This window comes from Diorhabda carinulata, chromosome 6 (assembly GCF_026250575.1).
Source record: "Diorhabda carinulata isolate Delta chromosome 6, icDioCari1.1, whole genome shotgun sequence".
In the NCBI taxonomy this organism is placed as follows: domain Eukaryota; kingdom Metazoa; phylum Arthropoda; class Insecta; order Coleoptera; family Chrysomelidae; genus Diorhabda; species Diorhabda carinulata.
In genome coordinates this window covers 29,822,804-29,839,240 of record NC_079465.1, presented here as the reverse complement: position 1 = coordinate 29,839,240, position 16,437 = coordinate 29,822,804, and the positions used below count along the sequence as shown (strand labels likewise).

Below are 16,437 nucleotides of genomic sequence, written 5' to 3'. Positions count from 1 at the left end.
TTAGAAAAGGAAAGGAAATTCGAATGACTATTATCTAAAATATTTCTCAGAGAGGGATAAAAAAGGGGCTGAGAAGATTAAGTCATAAATTTAAACTGAATAGTCATTTAATTAACGTTCAAGTTTTACAATTTTTATAAATGTGCTTTACAAATGTTGACAACTATACGAAAAAATATTTAATTAAAATACTTTAGGTATAAAGGTTTTATAAACTGGATTCGTAAATATAACTTTCTGAAATAAAATAATAAATAAGAAACACTTTACAAACGATTAACATTTTTAAACACAAATCAAACTTCGATGAGTTTCTTTCATGAAATAGTTTCATTTGAATGGTTTTCCTCTGTGTATCTACATAAATGTTTTTCCAGAGAATATCTACTTTTAAACGATTTCCAGCAAACTTCACACTTGAATTGTTTTCCTTTAGTATGACCGCTTAAATGTACATTTAAAGTATATTTCTGTGAAAATTTTTTGGAGCAAATTTCACACTCGAATGGTTTGTCTCCAATGTGACTGCGCAAATGTACATTTAAAATATATTTCTGTGTGAAACTTTTCAAACAAACTTCACATTCGAATGGTTTTTCTCCTGTGTGAGTAAGTACATGCTCTTTCAGTTTATATTTCTTCACAAAACTTTTTGAACATATTTCACATTTGAATGGCTTTTCTTCATTGTGACTTAGCAAATGCCTGACTAAAGTATTCTTATATGAAAAAGTACTAAAGCAAATGTCACATTTGAATGGTTTTTCTCCAGTGTGACTGAAGGAATGCTCTTTTAGCTCAGATTTCTGCACAAAACCTTTCGAACAAATTTCACATTTGAAAGGCTTCTCTTCTTTGTGATTGAGCGAATGTCTGAGTAAAGTGTTCTTATAAGAAAAAGTTTTTAAACAAATATCACATTTGAATGGCTTTTCTCCAGTGTGACTAAACATATGTGATTTTAGCTTATTTTCCTGCCAAAAAGTTTTTGGGCAAATTTCACATTTTAAGAGGTTTTCTCCGGTATGACTACGAAAATGTAAAGTTAAATGACTTTTCTGTGAGAAATTTTTTGCGCAAACGTTACATGTAAAAGGCTTTTCTCCAGTGTGACTACGCATATGTATAATCAATTTATTTTTATAAGGAAAAGGTTTAAAACAAATGTCACATTTGAATTGCATTTTTTCTTTGTATGGCTTTTCTTCGCCGTGACTGTGCAAATGTTTATTTAAAGTATATTTCTGTGAAAAAACTTGTGAACAAATTTCACATTTAAAAGGCTTTTCTCCTGTATGAATAAATAAATGTTTGTTTAAATTACTTTTTCGTGAAAAAGTTTTTAAACAAATGTCACATTTGAATAAGTTTTTTCTAGAGTTTAAATCGTTTCTTTTCAATATACTTGACTTGGAATTATCAGCAAATTTAATATCTTCTTCCTTTTTCAAACTTTCTTCAACTATTTCAGAGTCTGTTGTTTGCATTTTTATTGAACATTTATTTTTCTGATAAAATTCCTGTTTCATACAATGATTTGTAGAAAAATGACCAAGGAATTCTCTTTGTTTCGTATACAAATTTCCACACAACTCACATATTATAATCCCACCAATTGTATTCAGATGTTTTCCATTTTTCAACAACCCTGTAAAGAAAACTACAACTAGTTTTTATAAATTAGAAATTTGTGTATCTTCTGAACATTTTTACTCTTTTTAAAATAATTAGAGGCACAGCAAGATTTCATATAAAATATTGATTATAGTTCTTACAATATCAATTGCAGAAGACAGTTATGCGAGAAAAAATCAATATTTCATAAATATGCACGCACTAATACCACAATAAGAAATGAAAAGTAATGTTTACTCAGCAAACCGCCAAAAGCTCTGGAAAAACTGTGTTATTAAAGAAGAAAATGAGTATATGGTATCACCGTCTTCACAACTCTTCATAATTCAATCAAATTAAGACTCTAGTTAATAAGATTCTAATTACAATTATTACTGATATTGATGAAAATAAAAGTACATAAAAATATGAATATAAATAGCATATCAATGTAACTCACCTCGTGATTTAGTTACATTTTCAGTTTTTATTCTTAAAGATTTAAATTTGTTTTGATTTTTGGGTTTATTAACAATATCCTCTGTTTTTGCGGCCACCATAAAGTCTTCAAATACTTGAACTGTGTTTAGATCGTCAATTATTTCTTGTTTTATAGGATGCATACTAATTATATTTACATTTTGAAAAGCGACATTACAAATTTCATCACTAAATTCTTGTTTAACATTCATTTTCCAAATAACATCATTTCGAATCTCGATTTCGTTCTTAGTTACTTTTTGCTCCACATCCATTCTGTCTGGATTATATCAAATCAAGGATTAAATAATATTTATTTGATCACAAAATGTAATATACACTGAACGTGAGTATACATTCTTCTTCTTTTCTATAATATGGTCTACGTATCTAGTTAAGCAATCACCATTTAGAAACAATAGGTTTGTTCCAACCTATCTAAACTGTATTTGTAAAGGTAACGAAATGCATATATGATGAAGGACCATTATAGGAAAAAGAAAGGACATGTCACGTTAAAAGATTGTGTTAGGTTAGGTTGTTAGAATCCACTTACCCAAATTTGAAAAAAAAATACCGACGACTCTGAGCTCTACCTACTGTAGAATTAGGCTCTTTATATATCAGGGTTCCCAACTTAGGGGTTTGCCTTCAAATTTAGAGGAAAAATTGTGGGATGTTTTTAGGGGTGTTTATAACTTCAAATATTCATTTTTTTGGTGTAATAGAGGTACTGGGAAATTATTTAATGTCTTTATGCATGATTTTAAAAAATCCCAATCCGAGGAAAATGATTTGTTACTTGATAATTTATGAAAAATTAAGAAAAATTGTTGCCGAATAAAATTATTTATTATTGTTTGAAATTTATAATTTATTTAATATTTCCATGTATTATTCATTTTATAAAAAATAAATCTTTTTTTATTTCTATAGTTATGACAAGGGTAGAGCCTTTAAAAATGATGATGAAAAAATTTTTGTCCTTTCCGAAAAAATTTACCATGGTGATGGTTACCCAGTACACAATAGAGATCCTTTGAGTGTATATGATATCCCAAATCTACTTACATACATAAAGTGCTTTTTCGATATTTATTAATAGGTCAAAATAAAGTTGAAATATGAATATTTCAAATCATAAAAATTACAGTATATTTGAGACATAAAAAGGTAAGTTCTCACCAAATTTCGAGAGAAAACAATGTTTTTTGTAAAAGATAAAAATAAAAAACCAAGAAATTCAGTTAAATTGGAATTTCTGGAACCGTTGGTGATATTCAATTGCCCACAACTATGACATTTTTCCATTATTTCTGAATTCTCTTCATTTCAGGGTGAATGCCAAAGTGTCTATTGAAGCTACATTTGTTTGTGAAAGTTGCGGAACAATTGTCACATTTTAATGAGTTTCTTTCTTTGCGACTACCCAAATGTACATTTAATTGAGATTTTTGTGCAAAGGTTTTTGCACAGATGTCACATTTGTACGGCTTTTCTCCTGTGTGACCACGCATATGTATAATCAAATTATTTTTCACCAAAAAGGCTTTCAAACAAATGTCGCATTTGAATGGTTTTTCTCCCGAATGCCGTTGCAAATGTGTATTTAAAATAGATTTCTGTGTGAAAGTTTTTGCACAGATGTCACATTTAAATGGCTTTTCTCCTGTGTGACTACGCATGTGTCTAATCAAATGATTTTTATAAGGAAATGGTTTAAAACAAATGTCACATTTGAATGACTTCTCTGTGTGAGTAATCAGATGTACTTTCAAACTATTTTTCACCAAAAAGGTTTTATAACAAATGTCACATTTGAATGATTTTTCTCCTGAATGCCGTTGCAAATGTGTTTTTAAATTAGATTTCTGTGTGAAAGTTTTTGAACAAATGTCACATTTGTAAGGCTTTTCTCCTGTGTGACTACGCATATGCATAATCAAAGGATTTTTATAAGAAAATTGTTTACAACAAATGTCACACTTGAATGACTTTTCTGTGTGACTGAGAAAATGCATTTGTAAACTTTTTTTCAGTGAAAAGGTTTTTAGACAAATTTTACATTTGAATACTTCTCCTCTTGAATGCCCTTGCACATGTGCTTTCAAATTACTTTTCTGTGAAAAAGCTTTCAAACAAATATCACATTTGAATTTTGAATTTTCTCCTTTCTCTCCTAAGTGCCTTTGCAAATGTGCATTTAAGTTACTTTTCCATAAAAATGATTTTGAACAAATGTCACATTTAAATGGTTCTCCAGTGTGAATTTTAATATGTGACTTCAATTGAGTTTTTAGTAAAAAAGTTTTTGAGCAAATTTTACATTTGAATGGCTTTTCTCCAATATGACCACGAAAATGTAATTCAAAACTACTGCTATATGAGAAACTTTTTGCACAATAAATACATTTAAACGGCTTTTCTCCTGTGTGTCTACGAAAATGAAACTTTAAACTTATTTTTCGTAAAAAAGTTTTTGAACAAATGTCACATTTAAAAGGCTTTTCCCCTGTATGAATACGTGAATGCGTTTTTAAACTATCTTTTCTTGTAAAAGTTTTCAAGCAAATGTCACATTTGAAGTTTTTTCTTGCAATTGAATAATTTCGCTTTAATTTATGAGCAGCATATATACTTGACTTGATATTATCAGACCCTTCGATATTTTTCTTTTTTTGCCACTCATCTTCAACTATTTCAATTTCATTTTTCACATTCTCATCAAGGTTTGTTCTCCTTTTATTACTCTTGTAAAATTCCTGTTTTGTATAATGACTTGTAGAAAAATGGAAAAGGAATTCTCTTCGTTTCTTGTATAAATTTCCACACAATTCACAGATTACAATCCTACCAATCATATTCAGATTAAGATGTTTTCCATTTTTTAGCAACACTGTAAAGAAAATTAAAACTAGTTTTTATCAATTTAAAATTTGTGAACATTTTACTCTTTTTAAATAGCTACACACCAGAAATACAAGGTCCTTAATAAAAAAGCAGCTGTTGAAATGTGAAAGAGATCACAACTACTATAGAATTATGTCTTCTCTGAATAACATGATGAAAGTCAACCCTGTATGATATGATATTAACATGTTCAATGATTCTACTTGTGCATTGCTAAGAAAATTTCAACTTTTATGTCCATATAATAGTCCAAAAATGCTTTTTAAAATTATCATAAACTGAAGAAAAACAGCACATCAATAAATGTAACTCACCCAGTGATTTAATTCGCTTTCCAGTTTTTATTCTAAAATATTGCAATTTGTTTGGAATTTTGTGTTTATCAACCATATTAGTACATTGCTCTATTTTTGCGGCGACCATAGATTCTTCAAATACTTGATCTGTGTTTAGATCGTCACTTATTTCTTGTTTAATAGGATGCATACTAATTGTATTTACATTTTTCAAAAAGACACTAGGAATTTCATCACTGAATTCTTGTTTAATATTCATATTGTTAATAACATCATGGTGAATCTCGATTTCGTCCTTAATCACCGTTAGCTCCATATCCATTATGCCTGGATTATAGCAAATTAATAATTAAATAAAAGTTGTTTGAACAAAAATTGTAATATTGTTCAACGTGGACAAACATTCTTCTTCTATTTTCACAATATAGTCTAAGATATTCACCTATGGTCTAAGGTATCTAGTTAAGCAAGTCACCATTTGAAAATCATTGATGTATAAATGTTCATAGAATATTTGAAATAGAAATCATACCACAGCATTATATTATCTGACAATCTAATTAATTTTTTCAATTCAAATTTTGATAAGATAACTTTTATTAAAAACTGTAGTTGCCTTTTTAGTTACTCAATTTTGGTAATGTAGATAAAAAAGAAGATGATGGTGCGATTTGGAACAAGTATAAAAAGACAAGTTTTCTTTGGTTTCAGTGGAAATCCCGTCTCACGCCGAGAAAACAGACGGGAGGAGAGATGAAATGGCAAAAAATCAAATCGCAGAAAACTATAAATAACCCTGGTGCAACAGCGGAACAGGAAGATCGGAAATGAGTAACATACCTATAAAAAGACGAGAAAACCAAGCGGAAAGGCAATATCAAATAATAATAATAATTTGGTTTCAGATTGTGACTTGAGGTTTGCTCTTTGTAGCTGCAGGCCAGTTCATGAGTATATAGAATTAATTATATCAAATACAAAGAACGATGTAGTATAGGAGACCAAAATGCATTTGTTGATTGTTGTATTTGATGTGATTCATGATTCACCCCTTGTAGTATTAACAATAATGGAAAAGAATTTAGTACTTTTTGATATTTTACAATTGTCCGATGACGGAGATATAGTGCCACCGTTTCCAGATTACAAAAATTAATAAATGTTATAAGAAAGATCCATATATGTGATGGCCGTCATTTAATTTTAATTCATACCAATAAATACATAAAAAAATAAGTATAATGTAATTTTTTTAACTAAAGTAGTTGGGTCGTTATGAGACACCCTGTATAATAAAATTATTACAATGTAACTTGTGTGGTCATTCAAATGTACATATTTCTGTGAGAGGGTTTTCAAGAAAATTTCAGATTGGATCGTTTGTGATGAAGCAAATGTCCAATTAAACTATTTTTATATAAGAAAGTTTTTAAACAGATGTCACATTTGAATGGTTTGTCTCCTGTGTGACTAAGCGAATGTGTTTTCAACCTATATTTTTGAGAAAAACTTTTGAAGCAAAGTTCACATTTGAAGGGCTTTTCTTCAGTGTGATTAATTAAATGTACATTTAAACTTTTTTTCTGTGTGAATGTTTTTAAACAAATATCACATTTAAATGGCTTTTCTCCTGTGTGACTACGCAGATGTCTATTTAAATGATGTTTGTGTAAAAAAGTTTTCGAGCAGATTTCACATTTAAACAGCTTTTCTTTTGTATAACTTAGCAAATGTGTATTCAAATGAATTTTTTGTGAGAAACTTTTCAAACAAATTTCACATTTGAAAGGCTTTTCGTTTTTGTGAGTAATCGAATGTGTTTTTAAAGAAGATTTCTGTGAAAATGTTTTCAAACAAATTTCACATTTGAATGGCTTTTCTTTTTTATGAGTAATCGAATGTGTTTTCAAAGAAGATTTTCGTGGAAAACTTTTAAAACAAATTTCACATTTGAATGGTTTTTCTTCAGTGTGATTTAGTAAATGTACATTCAAACTATTTTTCTTTGTGAAAGTTTTTAAACATATATCACATCTAAAAGGCTTTTCTTCAGAGTGATTACTGAAATGTCTATATAAATTATGTTTATTTAAAAAACTTTTCGAGCAGGTTTCACATTTAAACGGCTTTTCTCCTGTGTGACTGTATAAATGTTCCTTCAAACTAACATTTTGCGAAAATTTTTTAAAACAAATATCACATTCGAATGGCTTTTCTCCAGTGTGACTGCGCAAATGTGTCTTCAGACCACTTATCTGAGAAAAATTTTTTAAACAAATTTCACATTTAAATTTTTTTTCTCCCGTATGTACACACAAATGTTGAATCAAATGAAATTTCCGTAGGAACGATTTCGAACAAATGTCACATTTAAAAGGCTTTACCCCTGTATGAATACGTGAATGTTTATTTAAACTATATTTTCGTGCAAAAGTTTTTGAGCAAATGTCACATTTGAATAAGTTTAAATCATTTCTTTCAAGACCAACATATATATTTGACTTGGAATTTTCGTTTTTCCAACCATCTTCAAATGTTTGAATTTCATTTTTTACACTACTGTTAACAGCACTGCTCGTTGTTCGCTTTTTTCTAAAACATTTATTCTTCTGGTAAAATTTCTTCTTCATATAATAACTTGTAGAAAAGTGTCGAATGAATTCTATTCGTTTCGTGTATAAATTTCCACATAACTCACAGATTATAATACCACCAATCCTATTAAGATGTTTTCCATTTTTTAACAACCCTATAAGAAGAATTAAAACTAGTTTTTTATAAATTCGAAATTTTTGTACCTAAACACATATAGTAAATGAAAACTCTTGAATTAAATTTGTGAAAAGTACAGTAGAACCACTTTATTCGAAACCAATTGGTAGTACTATTTAAAAAGCTGGATTTATTTTGAAAAAATAAGATACAGAAAAACTACAGTACATATTTAGATAGAATAGGGTATTTGATAGTAATATAAAATAAAAAATTCAATCCAAGAATTCTCAAAAATTCACTAAATTCATTCTAATGCGATTGACAGACAAATTCATGAATTGATACCTAAATTAAGTTTGGTTCTGTGAGATTTTTTTTCAATTAAAAACATTTACAATTAAAAAAGCTGATAATTCCAACTGCTAATGCTAGATGTAATTGTAGCATCAGACTTCTGTACTGCTGATATTAACATCAGTACATCGCCATAATAGTAACAAAATTTTTTAGTAGAAAGTTTAAACCAAAATTGTAGAAACTTTATTTTAAATTTGATGATAATATGAAATTATATGTATACATCAAGCCAAACTTAGAAATTCTTAACTAATTTGTTCCCTTATAGTGAATATATAAGTATTCGAAAGCTCTGAATTTATTATAGTTAGTACACTTTGGTGTTTAATTTTGCTAAAATCCCACTAACAAAACGCTCATTATCTAGCTGGCGCAGACTTTGTTTTATGTACAATTTACAAACATTCATGACAACTACTGATACCACTAATAATTTCTTTAGAAAATATTTAAAGAGATAAGGAAAAATATAAGATTCATGAGCATTCCTCAAAAGAGAACTAATTCTTGGTTAATAACGTGACAAATTTAGAATTACACCATTTTGTTTACTGTCTTGTAATTAAAAAAAAATTATCTAATTCAAGATGAGGAAAGATTAAGGGCTAAAATAGGCGACAACTAATACAAAATAATAATGTATAAATCAAGTATATGTATTAGCAATACCACATTTTCTGTTAATGAAAATTTAAGTATTGCTATTTAAAGTTATTCTTAACTGACAGAATAAGAACAGGAAGTCTTTTCAGTGAATTCTCACTAATACAAAAAAAAATTAATTAGAATATAAAATCTTATGTATTTATTTATTTAGAATGCTACAGGGACCATGAGAACTAAAAAATTTGACACTATTTCAGTATTGGTATCTACCTATTGGAATCAATAAACAAAAAATAACTGAAAGACTTAATTCCATTTTTCCATTGATTAAAAAAATTATATCATTAACCTTTCTTAATAAACAGTATTTAAAATCTCCAAAGTATTGAAGAAAATCAATATATAAAAAAATATTGACATAAAATTGTTACATCTAAATAGTATAACAATGAGTGAGTATAACTCACCTTGTGATTCAGTTTCTTTTACAGTTTTTATTCTCTCCGATTTATATTTGCTTTCAATATTGGGCTTCTCAACCCTATTAGAGCATTCCTCTATTTTTGCTGCGACCATAAATTCTTCAAATACTTGAACTGTGTTTAGATCGTCATTTATTTCTTGTTTAATAGGATGTATACTAATTTTATATACATTTTGAAAAGCGACGCAAGGCTTTTCATCACTTAATTCTTGTTTAACGTTCATATTCCAAATAAAATCATCGTGAACCTCGATTTCATCCTTGATTACTTTTTGCTCCATATCAATTCTGTCGGGATTAAATCAAATTAAGAATTAAACTTATTTGAATAATTTATTGTGCCATGGACCCCTGAATCGAGTATATAATCTTTGCCACTGAACATACATGTAAGACCGCGACATAGGCAAACATTCTTCTATTTCTATAAAATGGTCTAAGTGTCTAGTTAAACAAGTCACATTCTGAAAACTATAGAGCAAGTTAGGTATCAGCTGATTTACGTCAGAATAGCGGCCGTGGGGTAGGCAACGATTTTCTGGTATATGATTTAGCTGTGTTTGAGGTTGTTTTATAGACGTTTCACACAGATAGTTCAAGGTTTAATCATTTTTGTAATTCAAATTCAGAGCTCTAGATAGATCGGCTAGCATAATTATATATTAAGTTGGCGAACTTGTGACAAAATTTGATAATTTAATGTTGGTAAACACTGTGCAATTTATCATGACTCATTACTGTTGTGTTATGCTCGTGTTTTTGTGTCCTTTCGTTCTTACTGTAGTTAATTTTTCAAAATTGCTTTCAATGAATGTTGTGTATCACATTGATAATCTTCATAAAAAGTTAAAATGATTTAAATAGATGGCTGTCATCTATAAACAATACTTAATTAACTGCATGGGATGTATTATGAAGTTCAAGTGATGAAATTTATCAAAATTATATCTATACTTAAGGTGTAACATTTTAATTAGTTATTTTTGTATAATATATTTTGTTTAAAAAGATATATATTTTCTCCAAGTTTAATTTTGAACTTATTAATAAATACACGCGGGTTATGTTTAGAATATTAATATAATTAAAGGATTATCAAAGAAATTTTTGTCTTCATGTTTCTTGGGTATAACTTAATATTTTTCTCTTAATAAGATTACAACTAATAAATTTACAAATTTTTTTCATAATAGTCTCCAAAATTTCATCTTTGGTGATCGTGCTAGAATGAGATTAACAAGTTGTTGTGGGTAGGCATCCGCCCCAGAGAGTTTCCATGCCTTGGATTGTGCATTAACAAGTTGTTGTTGGTAAGCATTCGCCTCGATTTTCTGAAGTCAACCCATATAATGACTGGACTTTATGTAAATCACGTTTTTGTCTCCTAAAACTTTATTTTTAAAAAAGCAAATTTATTTAATACTGAAAAATTACAAATTGCGAGCTTCTATAACAGATTCACTACTAGACTTCCAACATCTTACAATACTTCCTCATATTTATAGATAAAAACTCAACTTGCACAATTACAATTAACAATAATTTTATCGAAAGTGTTAACAAATAATTTATTTGAAGAGATTCCTGGTGAAATGGTTTTTCTCAAATGTAATTTTGAACTATTTTTATATAAAAAGTTTTTAAATAAATGTCACAATTGTTAGTCTCCAGCGTGACTAAGTAAATGTTTTTTCAACTTATATTTCTGGGAAAAACTTTTTAAACAAATGTCACATTTGAAAGGCCTTTTTTCTGTGTGATTAATTGAATGTCTATTCAAATTATTTTTTTGTGTAAAAGTTTTTGAACAAATGTCACATTTAAACGGCTTTTCTCCTGTGTGACTACGCATATGTCTATTTAAATGATGTTTATGTAAAAAACTTTTCGAACAAATATCACATTTGAATGGTTTTACTCCTGCGTGACTAAGCAAATGTGTATTCAAATTGATTTTCTGGGAAAAAGTCTTTGAACAAATGTGACATTTGTGTGAATTATCTGCAGTGTGTCCAAGCAAATGTATTTTCAAACTATAATTCTGTGAAAAAGTTTTCGAACAGATGTCACACTTAAATGGCTTTTCCCTTGTGTGAACGCGCAAATGTCTATTTAATTGATGTTTATGAGAAAATTTTCTTAAACAGATTTCACATTTAAATGATTTTTCTTTTTCATGACCTTTCAAATGTATGTTAAAATTAAATTTATGGAAAAAACTTTTCAAACAAATGTCACATTTGAATGTCTTTTCTTCTTTGTGAGTTATCAAATGTTTTTTCAAACAAGATTTCCGTAGAAAGCTTCTCAAACAAATGTCACATTTGAATGGTTTTTCTCCTGTGTGCGTACGCAAATGTTCCATCAAACTACCTTTCTGTGTGAAAGATTTTGCACAAATATCACATTCGAATGGCTTTTCTCCTGCGTGAAGCAGCAAATGTGTCTTCAAACCACCTTTCTGAGAAAAATTTTTCATACAAATATCACACTTAAATTTTTTTTCTCCCGTATGTACACACAAATGTTGAATCAGATTGAATTTCCATAAGAAAGATTTCGAACAAATGTCGCATTTAAATGGCTTCTCCCCAGTATGAATACGTGAATGTTTATTTAAACTGTATTTTCGTGAAAAAGTTTTCGAACAAATGTCACATTCGAATAAGTTTAAATCATTTATCTTTTGACCACCACATATACTTGACTTGAAATTATCACATTTTCTGTTATATTTTTCGATTTTCCAACCATCCTCAACAGTTTCAATTTCATTTTTCGCATTACTGTTAACAGCACTGTCTGTCATTCCTTTTTTTCTACAAGATTCATTCTTCATACAATAACATGTGGAAAAGTGCCAAAGGAATTCGATTTGTTTCGTATATAATAATCCACACAACTCACAGATTATAATCCCATTAATAATATTCAGATTAAGACGTTTTCCATTTTTTAGCAACACTGTAAAAAAAATATTAAAGTAGTTTTTATACATTCGAAATTTGTGTGTACTGAAAACTCTATTTTTTTCCAAGTTTAACGTGCACCAAATAAAGGACTGGTACAAAAACTATTACAACACTTAAATTATTTATATTTTCTTATACAGCTTGATGGCTTGATGAAGTTTTTTTAACAAATCTCATTGTTTGCGCTGAATACATTTTTATTTATTACGTTAAGAAATTATATTTACTTGTAAAGGCGGCAACGTCGTCTGGTTGCGTGCTGGTCGCTAGGCCGGCAAGGTGTAAAAAAGAAGAGCAGAGTTGAATAAGTCACGTGTTTGTATTCATTATTCGCAAATTTAATTTTGATTTAGGTTATTTAATAGTGCAAGTATAAACTCTCAACACTCATATTTGAATGGATTTTCTCCTGTGTGACTAAGCAAATGTCTATTTAAATGATGTTTGTGTAAAAAACTTTTCAAGCAGATTTCGCATTTGAATAGCTTTTCTTTTGTATGACTTATAAAATGTGTATTCAGATGAATTTTTTGCGAGAAACTTTTAAAACAAATGTCACATTGGTATGGCTTTTCTTCTTTGTGAGTAATTGAATGTGTTTTCAAAGAAGATTTCCTGGAAAAACTTTTCGAACAAATTTCACATTTGAATGGTTTTTCTCCTGTGTGACTTAGCAAATGTGTATTCAAATTGATTTTCTGGGAAAAAGTCTTTGAACAAATGTGACATTTGTGTGAATTATCTGCAGTGTGTCCAAGCAAATGTCTTTTCATACTAGAATTTTGTGAAAAAGTTTTTGAACAGATGTCACATTTAAATGGCTTTTCTTTTGTGTGAATGCGCAAATGTCTATTTAAATGATGTTTATGCAAAAAAATTTTCAAGCAGATTTCACATTCGAATAGCTTTTCTTTTGTATGACTTTGCAAATGCGTATTAAAAGTAAATTTATGTGAAAAACTTTTCAAACAAATTTCACATTTGAACGGTTTTTCTGTTTCGTGAGAAATTGAATGTATTTTCAGAGAAGATTTCTGTGTGAACTTTCTCAAACAAATATCACATTCAAACGGCTTTTCTCCAGTGTGACTACGTAAATGTCTGTTTAAATGATGTTTATGTAAAAATGTTTTTGAGCAGATTTCACATTTGAATAGTTTTTCTATTGAATGGCTTTTTAAATGTATATTAAAATTAAATTTATGGAAAAAACTTTTTAAACAAATGTCGCATTTGAATGTCTTTTCTTCTTTGTGAGTTATCAAATGTTTTTTCAAACAAGATTTTCGTGAAAAACTTATCAAACACATTTCACATTTAAACGGCTTTTCTCCTGTGTGATTACGTAAATGTTCCATCAAACTACCTTTCTGTGTAAAAGTTTTTGCACAAATATCACATTCGAATGGCTTTTCTCCAGTGTGACTACGCAAATGTGTCTTCAAACCAACTTTCTGAGCAAAATTTTTTAAACAAATATCACACTTAAATTTTTTGGTTCCTGTGTGTGTACACAAATGTTCAATCAAATGAAATTTCCGTAGGAATGATTTCAAACAAATGTCACATTTAAAAGGCTTTTCCCCTGTATGAATACGTGAATGTTTGTTTAAACTATATTTTCGTGGAAAACTTTTCAAGCAAATGTCACAATTGAATGAGTTTTTGCTTGCATTTAAATCATTTTTCTTCTGACCATCACATATACTTGACTTGGAATTATCAGATTTTTCGTTTTTCCAACCATCCTTAACAGTTTCAATGTCATTTTTCGCATTACTGTTAACAGCAGATTCTATTGTTCGATTTTTTCTACAACATTCATTTTTCTGGTAAAATTCCTGTTTCATACAATGACTTGTGGAAAAGTGCCAAAAGATTTCGATTCGTTTTGTGTATAAATTTCCACATAACTCACAGATTATAATCCCATTAATAGTATTCAGATTAAGATGTTTTCCATTTTTTAGCAACACTGTAAAGAAAATTAAAACTAGTTTTTATCAATTTAAAATTTGTGAACATTTTTATGAATTCAAAATTTATGTACCTAAAACTTCTCTGAATTTTTGTTTCTTTTTAAATACAATCAAAATAGAAAATTATTAATTGAAAAGCAGCAGTTGAAATACGTTTTCCTAAAATGTTTACTATGTTCATTAAAATGTATATTACTGAAACTTTGTTGCTTGAAATTTGGGGAATTATGTGTCAAATTCGGTAGTTTTAATGAATAATTTAAGCTTTTGACCTGGAGAGCTGACCACAACTTTGTCAAACATCGAAAAAGCAGCAAAGAAATCGCAATTTTTCAAAATTGTGGTGATTATAACTTTAAAGAACTAGTTTTTGATGTTCTGATTTCTTGCAGGTTTGTTTATAATGTTGGCCCAATGAATAATCTAAGTTTGTGACCTCGAGAGCTGACCGAAACTTTGACAATATACGAAAAAACCGCTATTTTTATCAAATTTTGCCGATTATAACCCTAAAGAACTAGTTTTCCAAATCCGGTAATTCTTATTTCTGTAGAAATGTACAAACATTCATTACAAATACTGATTTTTAATAATATATGGAAAAAAATAACAGATAAGCATAAACAAACTATTTAAAGCTGAACAAATTTTTCATTTCAGTTAAAATAAATATTGATTATATAAAAATATTGACAAAAAATTGTTACATCTTAATATTATAACAATGAGTGTAACATACCTCGTGATTTAGTTCCCTTTTCAGTTTTTATTCTCAAAGATTTAAATTTCTTTTGATTATTGGGTTTATCAACTATATTAAAGTTTTTCTCTTTTTTTGCGGCCACGATAAAGTCTTCAAATACTTGAACTGTGTTTAGATCGTCACTTATTTCTTGTTTAATAGGATGCATATTAATTATATCTACATTTTGAAAAGCGACAAAATGTTTTTCATCACTTAATTCTTGTTTAACATTCGTATTCCAAATAGAATCATCGCGAATATCGATTTCATCCTTAATAACTTTTTGATTCTTATCCATTCTGTCCGTATTATATCAAATTAGAATTAAAGTTATTTGAACAAAAATTGTAAGATATAGTTAACATGGACCGTGGTCTTACACACAGGCTACATGCGAGACAATGACGTTAGGCAAACATTCTTCTTCTATTTCTATAATATGATCTAAGTGTCTAGTTAAGCAAAGATTTGCTCTTGGTAGCTACCAAAGATTATAAACTCGCTGCGCTGGCAAAACTAGTTCATGGAGCGTTCTTTGTAGCAGAACCAGTGCTAGTGTCGCTGTTCTTAGTAGTAGTGCAAGAGAACCAGTTCACTGTGCTGCTTTCACTGGGTCTAGAGTTAGTGCATTAAGTGTAATCTGGAAACGGTGGCACTACATCTCCGTCATCGGACAAATGTAAAATATTAAAAAGTACTAAATCGTTCTCCATTATTGTTAATACTACAAAGCCTGAATCAATTAAATTCAACAAAAGCTCCTTTGTTCTCTGCACAATATCGTTCTTTGTATCCGATGTATTCTATACACTCATGAAATGGTCTGCACTGTTTCAGTTCGTTTACAGATCCAGTGTAACTACCAAGAACAAACCTCAAGTCACAATCTGAAACCATAGAAAAATTTAGAAAACAGCTGACTTACATCAGAATAGCGGCCGTGTGGTAATTGACTTTCTCGTATTTACCGTGTACTATTTTTTGGGTAGTGAGAGTTGTTTTTTTGATTTATGGTGTTAATAAGACCCCATAGATACTTTTTAGATCAATTCCAGTGAAACTAATACAGCTGAAGATGAATATTGTTTAGTCTATCTGCAAGTAAAGTTTCAAGCAGTATACAAAATTTTGAACACTTGTGTCAGTTTTGTTTTTAACTTTGAAATCGATTAATGCCGATCATGAAATAAATATTAATAATGTAAAATTGTAGAAAAATGTATCCGATATTATTGGATGTATTTGGAAGCATTGAACTTGTTAAATGTAAGGACAGATT

The 16,437-nt window shown here is 28.9% G+C and overlaps 2 protein-coding genes across 2 annotated transcripts; both read right to left on the bottom strand.

Annotated features, from left to right (window-relative positions):
• Window positions 1-89: 89 nt before the first annotated feature.
• Window positions 90-2,483, bottom strand: LOC130895732 (zinc finger protein OZF-like). Its single transcript, XM_057803242.1, has 2 exons — window positions 2,075-2,483; window positions 90-1,648 (listed from the first exon to the last, which is right to left on the bottom strand). Exons 1-2 carry the CDS (start codon window positions 2,367-2,369, stop codon window positions 318-320), a joined length of 1,626 nt encoding a protein of 541 aa, XP_057659225.1. The 5' UTR covers window positions 2,370-2,483; the 3' UTR covers window positions 90-317.
• A 921-nt stretch (window positions 2,484-3,404) lies between these two features.
• On the bottom strand, window positions 3,405-15,578 carry LOC130895825 (zinc finger protein 208-like). The gene is made up of 6 exons (XM_057803376.1): window positions 15,153-15,578; window positions 11,125-12,426; window positions 9,446-9,763; window positions 6,667-8,049; window positions 5,319-5,648; window positions 3,405-4,990 (listed from the first exon to the last, which is right to left on the bottom strand). The coding sequence occupies exons 1-6, from the start codon at window positions 15,454-15,456 to the stop codon at window positions 3,405-3,407; spliced, it is 5,223 nt and encodes a 1,740-aa protein (XP_057659359.1). The 5' UTR covers window positions 15,457-15,578.
• Window positions 15,579-16,437: the final 859 nt, after the last annotated feature.

What these genes read in the sequence shown, in the direction of transcription:
- LOC130895825 (XM_057803376.1), bottom strand. Translation starts at nt 15,456, where the DNA reads ATGGATAAGAATCAAAAAGTTATTAAGGATGAAATCGATATTCGCGAT. An exon ending in ACTTAGTCACGCTGGAGACT is followed by an intron (nt 9,764 to 11,124) that starts AACAATTGTGAC and finishes TCTTAATTTGAT; the next exon opens with TTAATCCCGACAGAATTGAT. An exon ending in AAAAGAAACTGAATCACAAG is followed by an intron (nt 8,050 to 9,445) that starts GTGAGTTATACT and finishes TTCTTCTTATAG; the next exon opens with GGTTGTTAAAAAATGGAAAA.
- LOC130895732 (XM_057803242.1), bottom strand. Translation starts at nt 2,369, where the DNA reads ATGGATGTGGAGCAAAAAGTAACTAAGAACGAAATCGAGATTCGAAAT. An exon ending in AAATGTAACTAAATCACGAG is followed by an intron (nt 1,649 to 2,074) that starts GTGAGTTACATT and finishes TTTTCTTTACAG; the next exon opens with GGTTGTTGAAAAATGGAAAA.